General features: G+C 38.4%; 1 protein-coding gene across 1 annotated transcript in view; it reads right to left on the bottom strand.

Annotated features, from left to right (window-relative positions):
* Positions 1–19220, bottom strand: part of ACSL3 (acyl-CoA synthetase long chain family member 3) — a 65916-nt gene that overhangs the window by 25431 nt on the left and 21265 nt on the right. The window contains exon 3 of the mRNA XM_081050792.1: positions 4770–5187. Within this exon, the coding sequence (XP_080906918.1) occupies positions 4770–5147 (378 nt within the window). The 5' untranslated portion in view covers positions 5148–5187. The remainder of the gene's footprint in view (positions 1–4769; positions 5188–19220) is intronic.

Here is a 19220-nt window from a genome sequence, read left to right as displayed (position 1 = left end):
TCGAAGTACTGAATCACTCTCGCCAATTGCACTACAGAAAGGAGCTGGGCTGTTACTGGGCAGGTGAGTAAGGTGGCCTGATAACAACTTAAAGGATCGTTTCAGCTGCCCGGTGTGAGTGGGTTACAGCAGAGGCAAGAGCGGAAGCAGAAGATTCGTTTTTTAAAAAGCAGGGGTGTAATGGGGAAAAAAGAAACACTCATGTTTTTTTTGCCTTGGGTCATTTGTTGGTACACGGCGGTGCCTCTAACAGAGATGATAAGGAGAGGGACAAGTATGAAAAGGCAAACCAAGAGTTCTGGTTGAGGAGAGTGATATAAGAACCAAACCACAAATCCTGGCCAAGAGACTGACCATTATATGACTCAGTTATGATGTAAATGTCCTAATAAGTCAGAAAATAAATAGCATACACATATGCAAATGTGACCCTGCAGTGAGAACACAAAAGTAGGTGCTGAGAAAGAGGGGAAAAAAGCTAAGTGGACTCCCAAGAACAGAAGTGAGTATTTCTATTATCTTTTTAGATCAACTTAGAAGGAACGTCATAGTGAAATCTTATCTTTGTAAACACTACGATTAGAGAATTCCTTCTATTTTCCTCTCTGTAATGTGCATAAAATAGAACGGAAAAAATTAGTGTTTCTGGTAGTTAGATCACAATGTTTGAACCAGCATTGTGTTCTTTTCTGTTTCATTATAGAATTCTTTTATTCTCTGTTCTATTTCAGGTAGATGTATTCCAGAGAGCTCTGAAAACCATTTCACTGTTCTTCATTTCAAAAGATACGCTGCTGGGAAGGTGGCAATCAGGTGACTGACACACACTCCAGGTGCGTAACTCTGCTAGTATTATAAAACCATAGAAAGGAAACTTTACATGATGGGGAAACAGTGCTGCAGAAGCTTGCCAAGCCTCAAGAATACCGCAGCCTCTGCTTCTTTGCCTTCTGTTTTTCAATTTGTGTCCCCCAGGAAGACCTGTCTAGGTGAAGCTGAGGGCCACCCTGCTTTGGCATAATTAGTGCAGAATCAGCACCACTGCCTTTTCCCTGTCACTTCTCTTCCCTTGGGAGCTCAAAATAGACTTTTAGAACAAGATGGAAACAAAGATCCCATTTCCAATCCATTCCATTCCCAGTTCATTAACCGGAAATAAAATTTTGGGTATCTTTGTTTCAGTTATATCAGACACATTCTAGGGTTAATCCCCAAAGCCTCAAAACAGGGAGGAAACTTTTAGATATTGCTGCATCATTACCTTTGTTTCCCAATTAAAGACTGTCTTCAAATACAGAAATTATAAAATGAAGACACACTTGTGAACACGTCTGCGTTGCACTGCTAGTGAGCACTGAGTAAAAGCCACAAGGCCTAAGCGCCCACCCTTACGTCTACACGCCAGGTCCCACTTTCACTGCCCTACCACAGCAGATGCTGTCACTGCTAAAATGCAATGGGTGAAAGAAACGGAGACACTGAGAAACCGACAGGGGGAAAGAAGGCCCAGCTTGTTTAACACACAGCTGAGACCCCACAGTCCGGTCTGCAGGTCACTGGTACGGCTGCAACGTAGACCAACAGACACTAGTCTGAGATCACCAGTGGGACAGCACACTTTCTTCTCACGGCTAACAGAAAATATCTGCTTCATTTATTATACACAAAACCTAACAATTCATTTTATTTTCTAATGAGCCTAATTTCATACAAGAAAAATATAACATGTTTCCTATACCAGAGTTTATGTTAAGACTTCCAAAAAAGCATGATGAATCACAAATGCCAACGACAGACAGACCTTCTGATGGTAATGTAGTATAGACAGAAAAAGTCACTAACGAAAGTAGTTTTCCTCACCTTCCAACTTTTCTATTTGAGTTCAAATATTTCTTTGTTGAATAAACAATGACCATAAAGGCACCATGGTCAAGAAAGGGAGGAAAAAGCCGTGTGTGTAAACACACACACACACACACACACACACACAGAAAACAACTATCCTTATGTCCATTGTGTTATCTGGTCACACTGAAGGAACAACTATGATAGTTCTAGTATTTTACTTTGCCCTAATTATACTGATACCTAAATTAAGAAGGTATTTCATAGTCACCATATTTTTAAAAACTTGGGACCTCATTCGCTGCTATGAGTACTGAATGATGACTAAAAAATAGTACTTACCCCATAAAATGCCTCTAGTATGTGTGAAGTACTGGAGAAAAGTTATACTTCCTGCTAAAACAGGACTTTGGCTATATATACTTAAATTCAGAATAAGAGAACCCAGCCTTTGAATTCAAATAGCATCAGATCAAAAGATAAAAGTAAATGCTTTTTAAATAATATGACTAGTGTAGAAAAGAAGGCAGAGGAGTGGAAAACTTCAGCAACTGAAAAAATGCAGTGTTTTCGGTACCTCTTATTTCAGTACCTCTTATAACAACTACCAGATCTCTCAAAAGCAGAATCAAAGATGGTGTACCATAAAAAGTACCAATTAAACATGACAAAAATCAGACATCATTATGAAAAAAATGTTTTGTAAATTATAATCTATAGGCTACAAAATAATCAAAGATGCTTAACTATAGCACTTCAATTTCTAGAAATATGCTATTACCTCCAGCTAGATCTCAAGTTAATTTAGTAGGGGAAAAACCAAAAAAACAGGGAATATGCCTTAAAAGTCGTCTATCCAAACCAGTTCTGAGACGCTAAGGGGGACGTATTAGGTCGGATCAACAGGTATAAAGCAGGACTGTGCCAGGCAAAACAAGGTAAAAGATCACTCTACTTTAAGGTGGGGAACATTTAGATTCTTGTCTAGAGTGAAAAAAATGTAATTTCCAGGACTTACTGACATTAGCTTGCTTTCCATCTCCTTAATGTTTAGGAGAAAAAACATGGAATTCGTATGCTAAGCGCCAGAGCGAAAGGACCATTAAGTAGGTTAAACAACACAGCCTGGCTCCGCGGTGAGAGGAGCTCAGAGAATTTCATTCCCTAGTGTGATTACTTGGACTTTCCTCCAAGATCTGAGAGTTCCTTCATGACTGATAGAAAAATGAAGCTGGAGTCAGGATGTAGTTGGGAAAAAAGGGTAAGAGAAAATTTACGTTGCCTACACAGGTATTAATCCTATAATCCAGCCAAAGTTATCAAGCAACTACAGACCATCTACTTTACTGCCTCTAAAAGGTTTTATCTTCAGTTTTTACCTACAGGGGCTTCAAGAACTGCTTTAACAAAGTCATGTATCCAAGTTCTAAAACAGCCTTTTCATGTCATTTCTATAGCTTTGTGGATTAAAAAAAAAGGAGGTGGGAGGATTCTACCGAAAGTCACCTTACAGGGTGATCTGACCATAAATTCCTAACTGGGCAGGTCATGGTGGGTCGTCACACCCCAGGCACGTAACTTCCTTAGTGAGAGGTTTTAAGCCAGCCTGTCCATTTTCCTTGTCCATCTAGGTTACCACCAGAAGCACCAGGAGTAATACCTCTGAAGGGGGTATTAACCCTCAAAAGAGCACACAATTTTGTTACTATCCTGTAATCCAAACCCCACCTCAATTTCTCTAATCTTCCTTTCGTCCCTCCCCTTAATTTCAAATGCATAAAAGAAGCTGCAAAACTGTAACTCTCAGGAGCATTTGAGATCTTGCTCCCCACCATGTGACGTCACTTTGGCTTAAGTAAACTCTTACAAAAACTCTACAGGTTGGAACGTTCTTACATCAACATTTACTACCCTTCATAGTGCCACACTACTCCATCCTCTGTCTCTGTATTCACTGTAGTTGTTCCCACGGAAATCCCAGTAACAACAGAAGCTAGAGCATTTACACTAGATGCCAAAGTGTGCTACGCATAGTGCCTGTGTGCACATGTGTGCTAGGATTACTTTAAGGGGTATGGAGCAAGAGGGCCTGGGTTCTAGCTCTGGCTTCAGCACTAGCTAGCTGCCATGTCCGTGGGTAGGTTGCCCAACCTATCTGTGCCACTGTGTTGTTATCGGTAAAGTAAGGATAACACTAACTCATGGGGCTATTAAAAGCCTTCAGTTTAAGTTGACATAGGTATAGCTCTTACAGCAGCCTGGCTCAAAGAAATGCTAATATCAGCAATGATCATTATCTCCATATTATAGATAAAGTGAGGCCAGATTATTAACTAACTTTTCCTAAGTCACACAGTTAGTAAGTGGAAAAGCAAAGATTCAAACCCGTAGACTGGATCTGAAGTCCAGGCTCTTATACCCTATTTCAAATCAACAATGGCAGGTTCTTCTCCCCTGGTGAAAAAAAATTCTCCAAAATCATGCAAATGCCACACCAAAGGACCAAGACATTAAGTGCCCAGTGGAAGCGACGTTAGAATCAGAAAACAGCAGATCCCACCCCAAAACCCAGAGCAACCTCAAGCACATATAGGTGCTCTGGAACCACCAGTTTTGGGTGTCCGACCCCAAACTGCCTTAGACATTCTCCTCCAGGCCCTGGAAACCATTTGGGTTCAGCTGTACTCCACGCCCTACACCTCACACCCGTGGGCTTCTCAGGCTTTGTGAAAGTTCAGGACAAGTGAGGGCTGGAGGGTGCGGCATGAGATTAGAGCAGACCAGTCCCTTCCTACCCTGTGTCTCCTGCCCCGTGGGCAAATCCCCACAGAAGCAGGCCCCTGCACGTCCCTTGCCCCTTGCCACCATTTCTAAGAGTACATGTTATACAGAGGAAATTCAAAGGCAATGAAAGATCGCCTTACCTTTTTAAAAATTTTTCCATTTGGTTGCACTTCATCTTCCTCGTTTAAAACTTCACGTGTTCCCAAGAGTCTTTTGTCCTTAAATTTGTTTTTTGCATACATAAAAACTTTATCTAGTGTATCACATCCAGGGTATAATACTGAGGCCAAGCCATCCAAACTGTTAACAGACCTGTATGCAGACTCAGGTTTTGAATTCACAGGCTTTGCTTTAATTTGGTTTGATTTTTCTTGTCTTGACTCAGAAAAAAAATAATATGGAATGTATGTTAAAATAGTATAAAGTGATATTATAAAATGTATGAAATATAAAAGAATGGGGTTGATGGTCTGTTTTAGCTTCATGGTTGTTGGTTTTGAAGATATGTGGTTATTCATAAGTGCTCAAAAAGTAGAATTAACAGATCTCCGTAAGAATCTACAAGGAAGAGAAAGAAAGATATTAATTCAAAATCACTTTTAAATAACAAATAACTTTGAAGAAAAATTCTTCACGTTAGATAAGCAAATGAATACTTTTTGTTTTTCGCCATCAAGCAGCAGCTACTGTGTCTCCCTGAAAATAAGACCTTGCCGGACCATCAGCTCTAATGCGTCTTTTGGAGCAAAAATGAATATAAGCCCCAGTCTTATTTTAATATAAGACCAGGTCTTATATAATATAATGTAATATAAGACCCGGTATAATATAATATAATACCCAGTATAATATAATATAATAGCGGGTCTTATATTAAGTTTTGTTCCAAAAGATGCATTGGAGCTGATGGTCCGGCTAGGTCCGGACCTAGGGGCTAGGACTGGCCCCTGCAGTGTCCTGTCCACCCGATACTTGTAAGAGACTCATTTGTACCACATCTATTAACAATGGAATTACCACAGAAAGTTTCCACATCAATCTGTAAACAGGTGGCTTTTCCAACCTAACCCCAAGTAGTATCCCCAAACACTTCCTGGTAGCAAGAAGGGAGCAAGCAGAAGACCTACAAAAGAATGGAGACCAAACACACCCACTTCCCGTTCTTCAGCAGCTCATTAAATTAAGAATGGCAAGAACTTTGTACATCGCCCCTTCTCTCGGGCCCACGCAGCCACTGATTGCTGCATTCCTGCCCCGTGAGCCCAAGTCTCTCACTCTAGGCAGCAGCAAGCAATTGGAGTTGGCAAACAACATAAAACTCACTTCCCATAGTGGTTCTAGATATTTTTCAATGTAGGCAAGTTAAACTGTGAAGCAACAAGGCAGTAAACTTCGATCATTTTATACTTTGCACTCATCAAATTTACTGAGAATCTATTATGTTTCAGATACCATTCTAAGTACAGGGAATGTAACTGAACAAAGGTCTACGTCCCTTTCTCATAAAACCTACACACGCGAGGTGGGCAAACACACTGCACGTCTGCACACAGAAGAGGTCGTGCCGGACGCACAGCGCATCAGAGGGCTCACACTGCAGAAAAGATAAACTTCACTGAACAAAGGAACAAGCGCACGACACCACAAGAAGCCCTGAGAAAGCGGAGAGGACTCAGAATTCAGAATTGCTATAAAACACCCAAAATGTCCAGTTTAAAACAAAAAGGTATTAAGGCATGCAAATAAATAGGAAAATATGGCCCATACATATTAATATATCAGGGGAAAGCAGGAAACAGAAATCGTCCTTCTGGAGCCCAAATGTCAGACTGAGGAGAACACACATCAGAGCAGCTATTACAAATATGTTCAAAGAACTAAAAGCAACCATGCTTAAAAAATTAACAGTACAATTAATTCCCCAATTTCACAAAATAAGAAACACCTCCAAACTTGCCCACGCACAGCTGGTGAGAAGCCAAGACTCCAAACTGATCCCCAAGCTCTGTTCTCCACCACTCCAAGCTGTTTTCTGCGACAATGTATTGTTCAGTGCTCTGGAGAATGAGTCCAAAAGACTGTATTTTTGCCACAAAAGGCACAGCGAGGGGCCACTGAAGGTTTCTGTAGCAGAAAATGGCACAACGAAAACTAACAGGACATCTGAGCTGTAAAGAATAGATGCACCTTAGTAACTAGGAGAACAATGTTAACTAAGTACTCTCACTGAAATTTAATTTTGCATGTTTATATTTTGAATAAAAAAATCATACTGTGATTTAAAAAACTATCGTTATCCACAGATATGATTGTACGTATCCTAAGTAATCCATTAAAAAAAAAACCTAGTAGAATAAGAGTTCATCAAAGGCTGCAGGATGTTAGATGAATATACAAAAGTCAATTGTGTTTCTGTACACTAGCAATGAATAATCAGAAAATGAAGAAAAAAATTATATTTATAACACTGTAAGAAATAACACTTAGGATTAGATATGAAACTGCAAATTTGTACTATGAAAACCACAAAACACTGTTTAAAGATATTAAAGACCTAAATAAATAGAAAAACATCCCATATATGGATTGTAAGACTAAATATTGCTAAAATGGCAACATTCCCCAAATTAATGTACAGATTCAACACAATCCTTATCAAAATCTCTGCTGGCTTTTATACAGAAATCTGTAAGCTGATTCTAAAATTCACATGGAAATTCAAAGTTACCAGCCAAACAGCCAAAATCTAATTTTGAAAAAGAACAAAGTTGTAGGGCTCAAACATCTTTACTTCAAAACTTACTGAAAAGCAATAGTGATCAAAATAGTGTGGTACTAGCAAAAGGACAGACGTTGATCAATGAAATAAAACTGAGGATCCGGAAACAAACCCTTACATTATGGACAAGCGATTTTCAACAAATCACAAGAGAATTCAAGAGGGAAAGAAGAGTCTTTTCAACAGATGTCGCTGGAACAACTGGGTATACACATGTAAAACGACAAAGATAGAGCTCTTTCTTATTAAAAAAAATTAACTCAAAATGGATATTGTAAGAGCTAAAACTAATCATAAAACTAAGTACTCATCACTGAGTGTAAACAATACTTCAGGAAGAGTATAATGAAATGTAGGGGCTGGTTCTGGCATTTTCTGAGAAGTCTGCTTGACCAAATGACAGCTAATTATGATCTTAAAGGCTGGGAAGAAGAAGGGGAGAGGAAGAGATTCTGAACAGATGATACCCCAAGTCTGAACAAGCACCAAAAGCAGGAGGTGTTCAGGAATCAGCCCCTCGGGTAGAGCAGCGTGGGGATGAGGAGATGAGGGCCGCGTGTTTAAGGACCCAAACTGTAAGGGTCAAAATGTTGTGGTCTTTGATGCCGGGGAAGGAACTTAGTTTGCATTCCAAGGTACACAGGTGCAGTTTCAGAAAATAACTCTACGCAGAGGATAACTAACCTCAAGGCAGCAGAAACTGGAGGCAAGGAAATTAGATTAGAAAGTAGCTAAAATAATCCTTCCCTCCTAAATCAGGAGTCAGGGTGGTGTGACATGGAGCCAAGCAATTGGGATTCCCAGCTCCTGGTGGCCCAGATGGGGGCAACTTGCGGTGGCAGCTGTTACTCCAGCCCTTCCCAACAACCGAAACCTTTCTCCTTAACATACTGAGGGTGGTTTCTGTATCTGAATCCTCAACAGAACAAAATCACAAATTAATACAACAGCAGTGATAAAAGAGAAAACAAATATTGATGGCTTCAACTGAGCCAGAAGGGCTGGTCAGTAAGTTGGATGGTTGATGGGAAGGAGATGAATACAACTCTTGAAAATAATGGGTTTAAGATGCCAATGAGTCATCTAAACAAACTCTTAAACTAAGAGGGGTCAGAGCTAGAAACATACATTTCGGAGTGATAATGATGGAGGAGGAGACTGCCCATAGAGAACACATAGGAAATCTCCAAGATCAAGTTCAAGGATAGAAAACTTTGAAGGGAAACCACTGCCAAGACTAAGAGGAGACAAATCCCACTGCAAAGACAATGAAGTATGAGACCTTGGAGAGGGCAGTGTCACAAGTCAAGAGAAGAGAGCCAAGGAGTAAGGGTTCAGTAGTGTCAAATATAGCCGAGATGTACCAGCCACATACAATTAAGACACTTAATTTTTCTAAAATGTTTTAGATAAACTAGGTAAAGTAATATACCTTTGGCCAACTGCATCCTGTTTGCTGAAGTGGGTATGGAAAATCTAGAGAACGAGGACACCAGTCATAGGTACTTCATTACGTTGCCACACCTTAGAAATAGTCATCACCTTTCAAAAAGTAAACTTGGACAATTAAATTTGTTAATCCTCTCCTTCACAGCTTCTAGGTTTCCAATGTAGTTTAAGAAGGCTTCCTCCATCCCAGGGCTAAATTAATGGTCAGCTGTATTTTTTTCTAGTATTTGCATAATTTTTACATTTAGATCTTTAATCAAATATGTAGTTTATTTTTCTCTATTGTGGAAAGGAGAAAGCTAACTTTTTCTTTCAAATGAACTGCCCTGAACCATTTATTAAGTAAGCTACGCTTTCCTCAATTTACTAAAATGTTACCTTCAATAATAAGTTCCCATATGTGGATTTGTTTCTCGGCTCTATTTGTCTACCGCTTTGACAATACCACACTGTTCCAAATGCAGCAGATTTGTAGCAGTGTTTCTCAACTATGATCCAAGAACCATTCGCATAAGAATTACCTTACAGAATACTTAAAAGATTCCTCAGACATAACTGCCTTTGCCTTACCTCCCCAATACCTGTAAATTGAAAACTCTAGTGGCAGGCTCATTTTTAAACAGCGTCCATGTGATTTTTATGTGCACTAATGCTTCAGAACTATGGCTTTACATATCTGATAAGACCCTCACTATCCTTATTTTTCAAAATTTTCTTATCAATTCTTACAGATTTATTCTTCCATATAGATTTTAAAGGTTTAACATATCTGTGGTGAAACAATTCAACAATCAACAGGGAAACAAGATTCAGGAAAAAAACGAACACCTGACAAAATATACAGAGCTCCTATAATTTTTTTTTTAAAGCAACACAAAGGAAAACTGGGCAGACTATCTGCAGAGACGCCAAAACAGGGGAAATGCAGATGGCTAATACACATAGACAGTATGTTCTCCTTAACACGTAATCAAGTTTAAAATGAAGCCGTGTCAATTTTCATCCAATAGTGTCACAAATATGGAAAAGACTGCAAGATCCAGAGTCCACTCAAGCAATCTGGCAGTACTGAACACACACACACACACACACACACACACACACACACCCCCCTTTGCAAGCCCACGTTCAGAACTCTGGTCTACGGAAAAGTCAGTGCATATTACGCACATATGAACAAGGATTCAACCGCTCATTTATTTCCCAAACTTTTATTGAACAGACTTCATACAAGCTCTCTTCTGGATGGTGGAGTCACAGTGAGGAACAGAACATGAGAGGTAAACAGACCATGAACAAATAGCTAAATATCATGAGGTAACAGAAGTTAATAAAGCAGGCTAAGCGGGCATGAATGCCAGGGGAGGAGAGAGGTGCTTGCTTTCTAAGTGGTTGAGCAACGGCAGGCATCTCAGATGTAACAGCAGACAATGAGAGAGGGAACTGGGACATCCGGAAGACGAGCATCCCAGCTGCACCCAGGGAGTAAGAGGACCGTGAAAGGAGATGACGTCAGAGAGGACGCAGTGCGAATGCGGACGGATCCTGAAGGGCCAGGCAGCCCACCGGGAGAACTGTGTTGGCATGAGTGAAGTCACCTGACCTACCACAAACAGGGTGACTGGCTGCTGAGGAAGCAAGGAGACCATTTGGGAGCCTTTGCTGGGGTTGGATGTGACAAGACAGTGACTTACACCAGAATAAGGATGAGGGAAGTAATGAGAAATGAACCAATTCTCACTTTATTTTGAAGGCCTTACATACAGTGAGAAAAAAAGAGAAGTCAATAGTGACTCTAAGGTTTTTGGCTTGAGACTCTGAAAACCAAAACTGAGCTATCGTTTACTAAGAAAAGGAAGACGCAGAAGGAACAGGTTGGGGGAAAGAACAGTCAGTTTTGTGAAAGGTTCCTTTGGGAGTTCTCAGCATATTGATGGTTTAGAGCCGAGACTGGCCGCGACAGCCTAGGCGTGAGAAGAGGTACAAAGAGCAGGTGCAGGGACATGTCACCATTTAGAGGGCTGGGCCGAGAGGGGCCAGCAAAGGAACACGAGAGATGGGGTCAGTGCTGACAGGGGAAAACCAGGACGGTGGAAGGCACAGAAGGAGGACACTGATCAGCTTTAGACGTTATCTACACGTCAACAAAGGACTGAAATGGAAATGGAAGCCCCAATGAGATGAGACTTCACACCCATTAGGATAACTACTATTTAAAAAAAAGTAAGGTAACAAGTATTGATGAGGACGTGGTGGTGAAGAAACTGGAACCCTCATGCACTGCTGATGGGAACGTAACATGGTGCAGCTGCCATGGAAAACAGTATGGTGGTTCTTCAAAAAATTAAACATAGATTACTATATCATTCCATTTCTGGGTATATTTCCAAAAGAAATGAAAGCAGGGACTCAAACAGATTATTTATTTGAACACATAGCAGCATTATTCATAATGGCCAGAAGATGGAAAACAACCCAAATGTCCACTGACAGGTGACTGGGTAAACAAAATGTGATACAGCTACACAACGGCATATTATTGAATCCTACAAAGGAATGAAGTTCTGATACATGCTACAACATGTACAAACCTTGAAAACATACTATACTAAGCGAAATAAGGCAGACACAAAAGGACAAGTATTGTATGAGTCCACTTATATAAGATACCTAAAAATAGGCAAATTCACAAAGACACAAGAGTATAATCAGTGGTGGTTGCCGGGGGCTGAGAGGAAGGAGGAAATGGAGAATTGTGTTTAATGCGTTCAGAGTTGGGAATGATGGGAAAGTTCTGGAGATGGATGATGGCAATGGTTGCACAACAGTGTGAATGTACAGAATGCCAACGAACTGTTCAATGTGGTTACAACGGTAAACTGTGTTGTATATATTTTACTGCAACAAAAACATCAAAAAAAGGATGAAGACTGAGAATTAGACACCGGATTTGACAATGTGAAGGTCACTACTGACCTTGAAAAGAGCTGTGGTGAGGATCAAAGCCCAGCTGGAGAGAGGTCAAGAAAGACTGGATGAAAGTGCTAAAGAGAAACAGAGAAATGGGTGACAGGACAAAGCAGATTCTTTTGTTTCAAAGACAAGAGATAATATAGCTTGTCTGCTTACTCAGGCCTGTAATCCAGTAGAGAAAAGAAAAGGATTATGCAGATAAGAGTCACAGCCTTGGGTAGGAGAGGGTAAGATGCATTCCCAAGTGGGGAGAGGGGAGAGACCAGGGAACTATCTCCAAGGGAGTGGTTGTAACTCATCAGGAAATTTTAAGTTGAGGAAAGCCACGAGGGGAGGCGGGGTTTGTGAAAAGAAGACAAGATCAATAAGATCGGATCCTGAGTTGGGTTACAGAATGGTAGGAACTGAAGAACTAAAGGGGAGCAAAGTGGTACCACAGGGGGTGATGGACTGGGTAGAGGGCTGGAACCAGACAGCGAGGCTGTACAGTGCTTTTCCCTGCGGAGGTCTGGATTATATTAATGGAGAGAGGCAGCAAAGGCAGACTAGAGTACGAGATCATTGAAGGACAGGAGGTTAAGGAACGGAAAGGCCACAGAACTACAAAGATAGTGAAACCACTAAGAATCATGACAAGATGGTAGTAGAGTCACAGGAAGCCTGATGTTCCAACAAGAAGGAAGAGTAAGCAGTACAGTCTGAAGGCAAACCTTGGAGGACATAGCAGTAGTGTTTCAGAGGCAAAAACGTCTGTGTTAAAGTAACCAGATTAGGCCCAAGAGAGAGGTGCTCATGCTAAGCCCACATCGGCAAACCAACACATAACTCAGTTTCTACGCTCGGCTCTTCCAGAAAAGGAAGGCCTAAGTCAACCAAGTTACCCGACCCAGCTCCGTGGAAGGAGTGACCCTGCTATATAACCCATCAGCAAACGCCAGTGACTCCGTCTCAGTCCTGCTCACGTCCATCCACAACACTTTCCAGCCTTGTACAACAATTTGCAGCACCTTTCTATCTGCTAGACTGTATGGTTCCTGATTCACGAATCACTGAATAAATCCTACTAGATCAGTAAACTGTCTGTGGAAAATTTTACTTTAACAACTGAAAACAGAAAATAATCTAAATCGATCAAAGAATGGCTGAAGAACTTCCACATCCACGTATAGATGATTATACAGCCTTTAAGTTAAACGTACAAGCAACTGACCTGGAGGACTTCCATGAACCTTACTAATTCTTTATTTAAAAACAAAAAAAATGTGTATATAGGGATGCATGGCTTTATGTCTGACTACAGTAAAAGGTATAGACAAGTCAAGGTTTTTCACTAGTTATCTTTAAATATTTAAATGCAGCTGTAAGGGCTTAAAGCACATTAATTTTCCACCATGAAGAATATTGACCTCACCTTTACTTTGAGAACTGCTAATTAAAATAACAAGGTAAGTCAAGTGAAACAATATTAAAAGAAAATGACCAATCACTCTTTATACAACGATAATTCAGCAAACACTTAAGGAAAGAGTGAAGACAGGGAATATATAAAAATGGAGTCACTTCAACTAAGCTACTAACATTATTAACATTAACTATGAGGGCTGAAGCATGAGGAAAGACTCTTGTTCACGCTAGCCTGGGAACTTCTGAACTTTCCAGACCTGTGTTAATGTCTGGATACACATCTAGACATACACCAACCTCAGACGACCCTGATTAACCCCTGAAGGACTCACATATCCAGACCACTTGATATTCGCCACACCCACTATCCAGACCAGTGGACGTGACCAGACCTCCTAACATCTGACTGATAACCATCCTGACCAATCCTAGGGCTAAGATTGCAGACTCACTAACTTTCAATAATGTACTTTTACTGTAAGAACTCTTTACTTTCTTCTTTGGAACACTTCTGGGTTTTGCCTAGTTGCATTTCTGGTTTATAAACTTTAAGACCCCCGAATAAATTTTTTTATCATTTATTTCTAGCCAAAGCCTCCAGACTCTATTTGAATTTGTTTGACTATATCATATCAGTGTCCTGAGATTTGAAGAACACTCTGCTTCAATGCCACCACTGGATTCAAGCAAGGTAGCTGCTTGAGCCCTTTGAGCTCTTGGTGTCTCAATGGCTCCGGGATTCCCATGGTGTGAGTTCTCAGTTCCAAACCTTCTTTCGGTGAAGGTTCAGAGCTACGAGCTCTTGGGTCCTCTGCTACCAATTTTTGTAACAGGAATCCCTCTTTCTAAGTCTGTTACGGAGGGACAACCCCATTCTGGACCACCAGCGGGATTTATGGACCATCCTCTGCTAAGTATCTGTCTCAATGGACTTCTGATAAGAAGGACAATTTGGAATTACAGTGGCTACTCTGGGGATTTGGGGAGATACTGAAATTGGTATATTTACATGCACAATTAGAGAATCTTAGAAATGTTAAACAAGCTGAATGGCAAGACATTTTTCAATTGGTATTTAGAGGCCTCTAAAAAATTAAATGATTCAACGATAACCTTAACATCTCTTTTGTCTTTTTGTCCAACCATGACAGCTTTCAGGGGAATTTATCTTTACCATGAGATCACCACCTTCTAAAAGCCCCCCAAAAGTTCCTTCCTTAGGAACTCAAGCTAGTTATACGCACAAACGTTTGGTCCTTCCTTTTGTGCCTTTTTAATAAATGGACCAACTTAGCCAAAATAATTTAAAACTCTAATGGCCATTAAGGGAAAAACTAAGCCCACATCAGGGGCCCTCCCTTAAAGAGAGAATTCCAAACCTCTCAGAAAAATAGAATGCATTCTGTGATTACATGCAGAAGGTTCTAAAAGACAAACTGACTTTTAAAACTGCTCTAAAGGGATCCTAAAAGAAACTTGGCCACCTGAGCAGCTCCTTTAAGATTTCTTACGGTTTCTTCCACCTGAAACCTGATAAGGTATTTGAAAAGATTTAATAATTTTTTTATCAGAAATTTGGGAAATTCGGAAGCTAAAATTTCAGAGCCTGATACTAATTTTTTTTAAGCCCCCTCCTCTAGCCCAAAATACAACTATACTCCCAGAGGGAAAGTCGTGAATTAGGAAGATGTAACTGGACACATAGAACAACCTATGATGTCACTTAAGTGACGAGTACAACCCAATTCTCCAGGAAATTGAGAGTAACTGTCCTTATATGTTGGAAATCTTTGTGAAATCAAAAATCCAACTGTAGCAGCAGTTCAAAGCCCACCTAGTTTTACCACACTCAATTCCTCCGACCAAAGGGAAGGGGAAAAAAAGGAAACAAAGGTTTTTTTGAAAAGCATAAACTGCTGCTCTGACTCCAAGACTCCTTGCCAAAAATAAATACAAATTTTAATTGTCTTCTCCACAAATATTAGTAAGAAAAGGCCTTAGTCATCTGAATGAATAAACTTAACTTATTCCAACTGTTATAAATTAGCGTGGTTTTTGCCTTATTGTACCTGTCTCATGGCTGAAATTTTAAAACAAAACTATCAGATCTCTAGTTGTGTTTGTTTATATGTGTGTATTATGTCTGTCTCCCAAGGATATTATTAAAATGGGATTGTAAAGAATTCTGTTTAATTGGTTTAAAGGAATTAAGTGTTTGTAGTAAAAAAATTCTCAAAAATATGTATAATAGGAAAAAATCCAAATGCTTTTCAGGATCTCATGATCTAGGAAAATACTTGCTATTAAAGCTGGTTTGAGTTTGATTTGGTTAAAAAAAAAAGGCATGTGTTTAGAATTATCAGAATTAAATATAATACTTTTATTTTACCTGGAATTACAAAAATAAGTTCATATTACCTGTTACAAAATCTGCAAGCAGGAAAAATTCTTGGAATAATAAGTAGTCAATTACTATTACTGTCTGATATCTCATGCAGTTTTCATGGGTAATCTAAAGATAATTAAGAATAAACTAAAAATATGTAAGATAAAAAGGTTTTCTTAGGTAAAAGTTTTAGCAGTTATAAACTACATGTACTTAAAAATAGTTTCCCAAAATCTTTTGGTAACTTCTAGTTTTGCCAAGTTAAATGATGAGTGAATTCACTGAATATCTAGATCATTTCCAAGTAAGATAAAAACACTAAAACATTAATAGTCAAGTAAGTCTATCTATATTTGACCTCTTATTACAGAGAAATTAAAAGATAAATTTTGATCTTTAAATGATTGTTTTGTGCCTTGTTGAAGCAGTATTTATTTTCTAAAAATTAAGAAATATATCTGCCAGTAAAAGAACCTATGTTTCTAGAGATTATGAAATGTATTCATAAATTTGCCAATCCGAGGAATGCTGATTGCTTACTTCTTAGTTGTCATTAGAAATTAAGGTTTCTAAGGGTAAAGAATTCTAATTAATATGGAATGATATGTGTTTTCAGTAAAAGAAGGTATAAGGCATGGAAATGCATTGAGGGAATTAACATAGTTTGTCCTAAAAATAGCTGAATACTTCTGAATAAGACAAGACAAACTAAAAGGAACAAGGAAAGTTGTAGAAGGTTTGTGGAAAAGAAATCTTGAGAAAGGAAATTTACGGCTGGTCAAGCTAAATAAGATTAAAATGAATTTAATTAGTGAGTTTAAATATCAAAAGTAAGCTGATGCAAAACAGTGGCCTTTGGTTCTTTGGTTAAAAAGGCAGTTTTCCTGGACTACTGGTATACTCTTAATAAGGGATTGTAAAGGCAAAGCAAAGATTTTCTTTTTTATTAAAATTATTTCCTGTGCTCTGTATCATTAGGTCTTTGATTGTTTAGGTAAACCAAGTCTTCTTAATATTTAAAGAGTTATATTTTACTTACAACTATTTAACTTTCTGTATTTCCCTGTGAAGTCTTTGTCACCATGATTAAGTAGATAATTAAACACTGTTTCACAGTGACCTATGATCCTATTTGACCAAGTGTTTTAAAACTTTTGATATGTTTGACAAACTTCCCAAAAATTCAAAATTAAATTGTCTTTTTCTTAACTTGAAAACAACTAAGATTTTTTTAGAACGATACCTGAAAGATTTCAAAGGATCTCTCTCTTCTCTCTCTCTTACATAAAAGGCGAAAATAAAACTAATTAGGTATATTTGGTATTCTAAAATTACATGGAAACCACTCTCAAATAAGAAATAATTATGCTGTATTTGTATGCCTATATTGTTAAAATATTCCAGAAATTATATAAAATTTCTATGAATCTACAATGTCCTGATATAATGCTTCCATTTGTAATTCTAGTTATCTGAAAATGTGTGTTGCAGAGAAAAGCAACTTTGACAACTGCAACATAATCAGAGATCTTTAACAATGCCATTTTCAGTCTGTCATTTACAGAGAGCCATTGTATTCCACATATTTTCTGTAAATATGTTTCATCTTCAGAGATTCATGAAGATGACTCTGACACACTAAAAATACAGGTTTCTGATCAACTTTCAAGTCATACTTTTGAACTGGGTTAGGATTTGCAGAATTCTAAGAAAAACTGGATTCATAAAACTGTTAAAAGATTAAGACCAATAAGGATTAATAACATGAGACTGAATGAATTGGAGGATGGTTATAATTTTTATGACTTCTTATTTGAAATAGTACTGGTTCTTTAATCTTTTGTTTACCAGATATAAGGAAACCTTTTCTCTTAAGCTCCCTATGACTTACAGCAATATGGTAAATTATCTTTGTAAGCAGAACTGAAACTTACCTTTTTCTCCCTACTTGATCATTCCAGAATTTGGAATCTGTCGGTGAGTATTCTTATTTTCATGGTAATATTATTTGCCTAAGTTCAGTAAGAACTCAGTACTGCATAATATAGTGGTTCTCACTCTCCTTTACTAAAGACAAAGGATTTTTCCTTTCTAAAACCTTGTCTTAAGACAATCTTTAACAACTTTGAAGATTTCAATTCTGACCCCACAGCTGTCACTTCTCTATAAATAAAATTAGACTGTACAGCTGAAAATCAACATCATTAATCCATGTAAGTACTTCCTTAATACAACAAATAAAAAGGTCAAGAAATTCTGGACCAGAAAGTCGATTAAAAACATTAAGGATTGAGTCATACTACCATCTGGATTAGATGAACTTTCAATTCACAACTAGGAAATTTGATGAGGAAATAATAGTTCAGCCTTTCCTTTTTCTTTTTCTTTTTTTTTTTTTAAGAAAACTACGAGGCTTGTATTTATTCTAACCTCAAAAAATGAAATTTTGGCCATAAAGACATATGTGGGGAGGGAGAAAAGAAGGGAAAGTAAGGGAGGAAAACTAGCAAGTCTTTGCCATAAATACATTTAAATTAAAAACTGAGAAGCAGCTGAACAGACAACTAAACTTACATAACCTTCAGTTATCTACTGTGATTTTTAAACATTTTTAGTACTTTAATTGTAATAGTTGAAATAACAGGACTCTTGAGTCTTCACCTTGATCCACAAATAGGCTCCCCTAACCCTGATCAAGGCACATTTTAAATCTACTTTTATTCTATGTTCCTTTTCTAGATAAAGTCCAAACCAGATATTCTTAAAACAAAATAAAAATGGTTGGTCTTGGCATAAAACCAAATAGGAAACAGAGAAATTAGGCAAGGGAATTGGTACCTTTTTCAGCTTGATACAGAACAAGGATTATGACACACACTTGCAGACACTAGGCCTTAAGTTAACATGAGACCTTGTCCAAGTCACTACATCTCGATTGGCTCACCATTAATGATGACAGAATTCAACTAGATGTGGTGAGACTGTAATCCACTGATGCCTAGGACTCCCAGGTCAATCCGGGAGTACCGACAATCATCAAATAACCTGAAGAACCCATTTCTGTCTTCTGTATACCGTGTTTCCCTGAAAACAAGACCTAGACGGACAATCAGCTTTAATGCGTCTTTTGGAGCAAAAATCAATATAAGACACAGTCTTATTTTAATATAAGACCTGATATAATAATATAATATAACATAATATATAATACCAGGTCTTATTTTACTATAGGACCAGATATAATGTAATATAATACCAGGTCTTACGTTAATTTTTGCTCCAAAAGATGCATTAGAGCTGATTGTCGGGCTAGGTCTTATTTTTGGGGAAACACAGTAAGATATTTTCCTATACAGACACTTTTTTCAGAGGGGAGGGGTACAGAAAGAGTTCCCCTGGTTTAAGAAAAACACTCACTGAGAAGACTTCTAAGGTCCATTTAAAAAATTCTAACATTTTCCAATCAGAGTAGATGGTCTCCATGATGGGCAAATAAATAATAGGTGTGAGAAGGGATGGGTAAAGCCTTCACTTCCTTTTCATTTTGAATCATGTCAATGTATTATCTTAACAACAACAAAAATACTTTTTAACATATAG

The sequence above is a fragment of the Rhinolophus hipposideros genome (genome assembly GCF_964194185.1).
Source record: "Rhinolophus hipposideros genome assembly, chromosome: 6".
Classification (NCBI taxonomy): domain Eukaryota; kingdom Metazoa; phylum Chordata; class Mammalia; order Chiroptera; family Rhinolophidae; genus Rhinolophus; species Rhinolophus hipposideros.
Note: the sequence above shows the minus strand (reverse complement) of the source record. Positions and strands in the feature narration are given on the sequence as shown.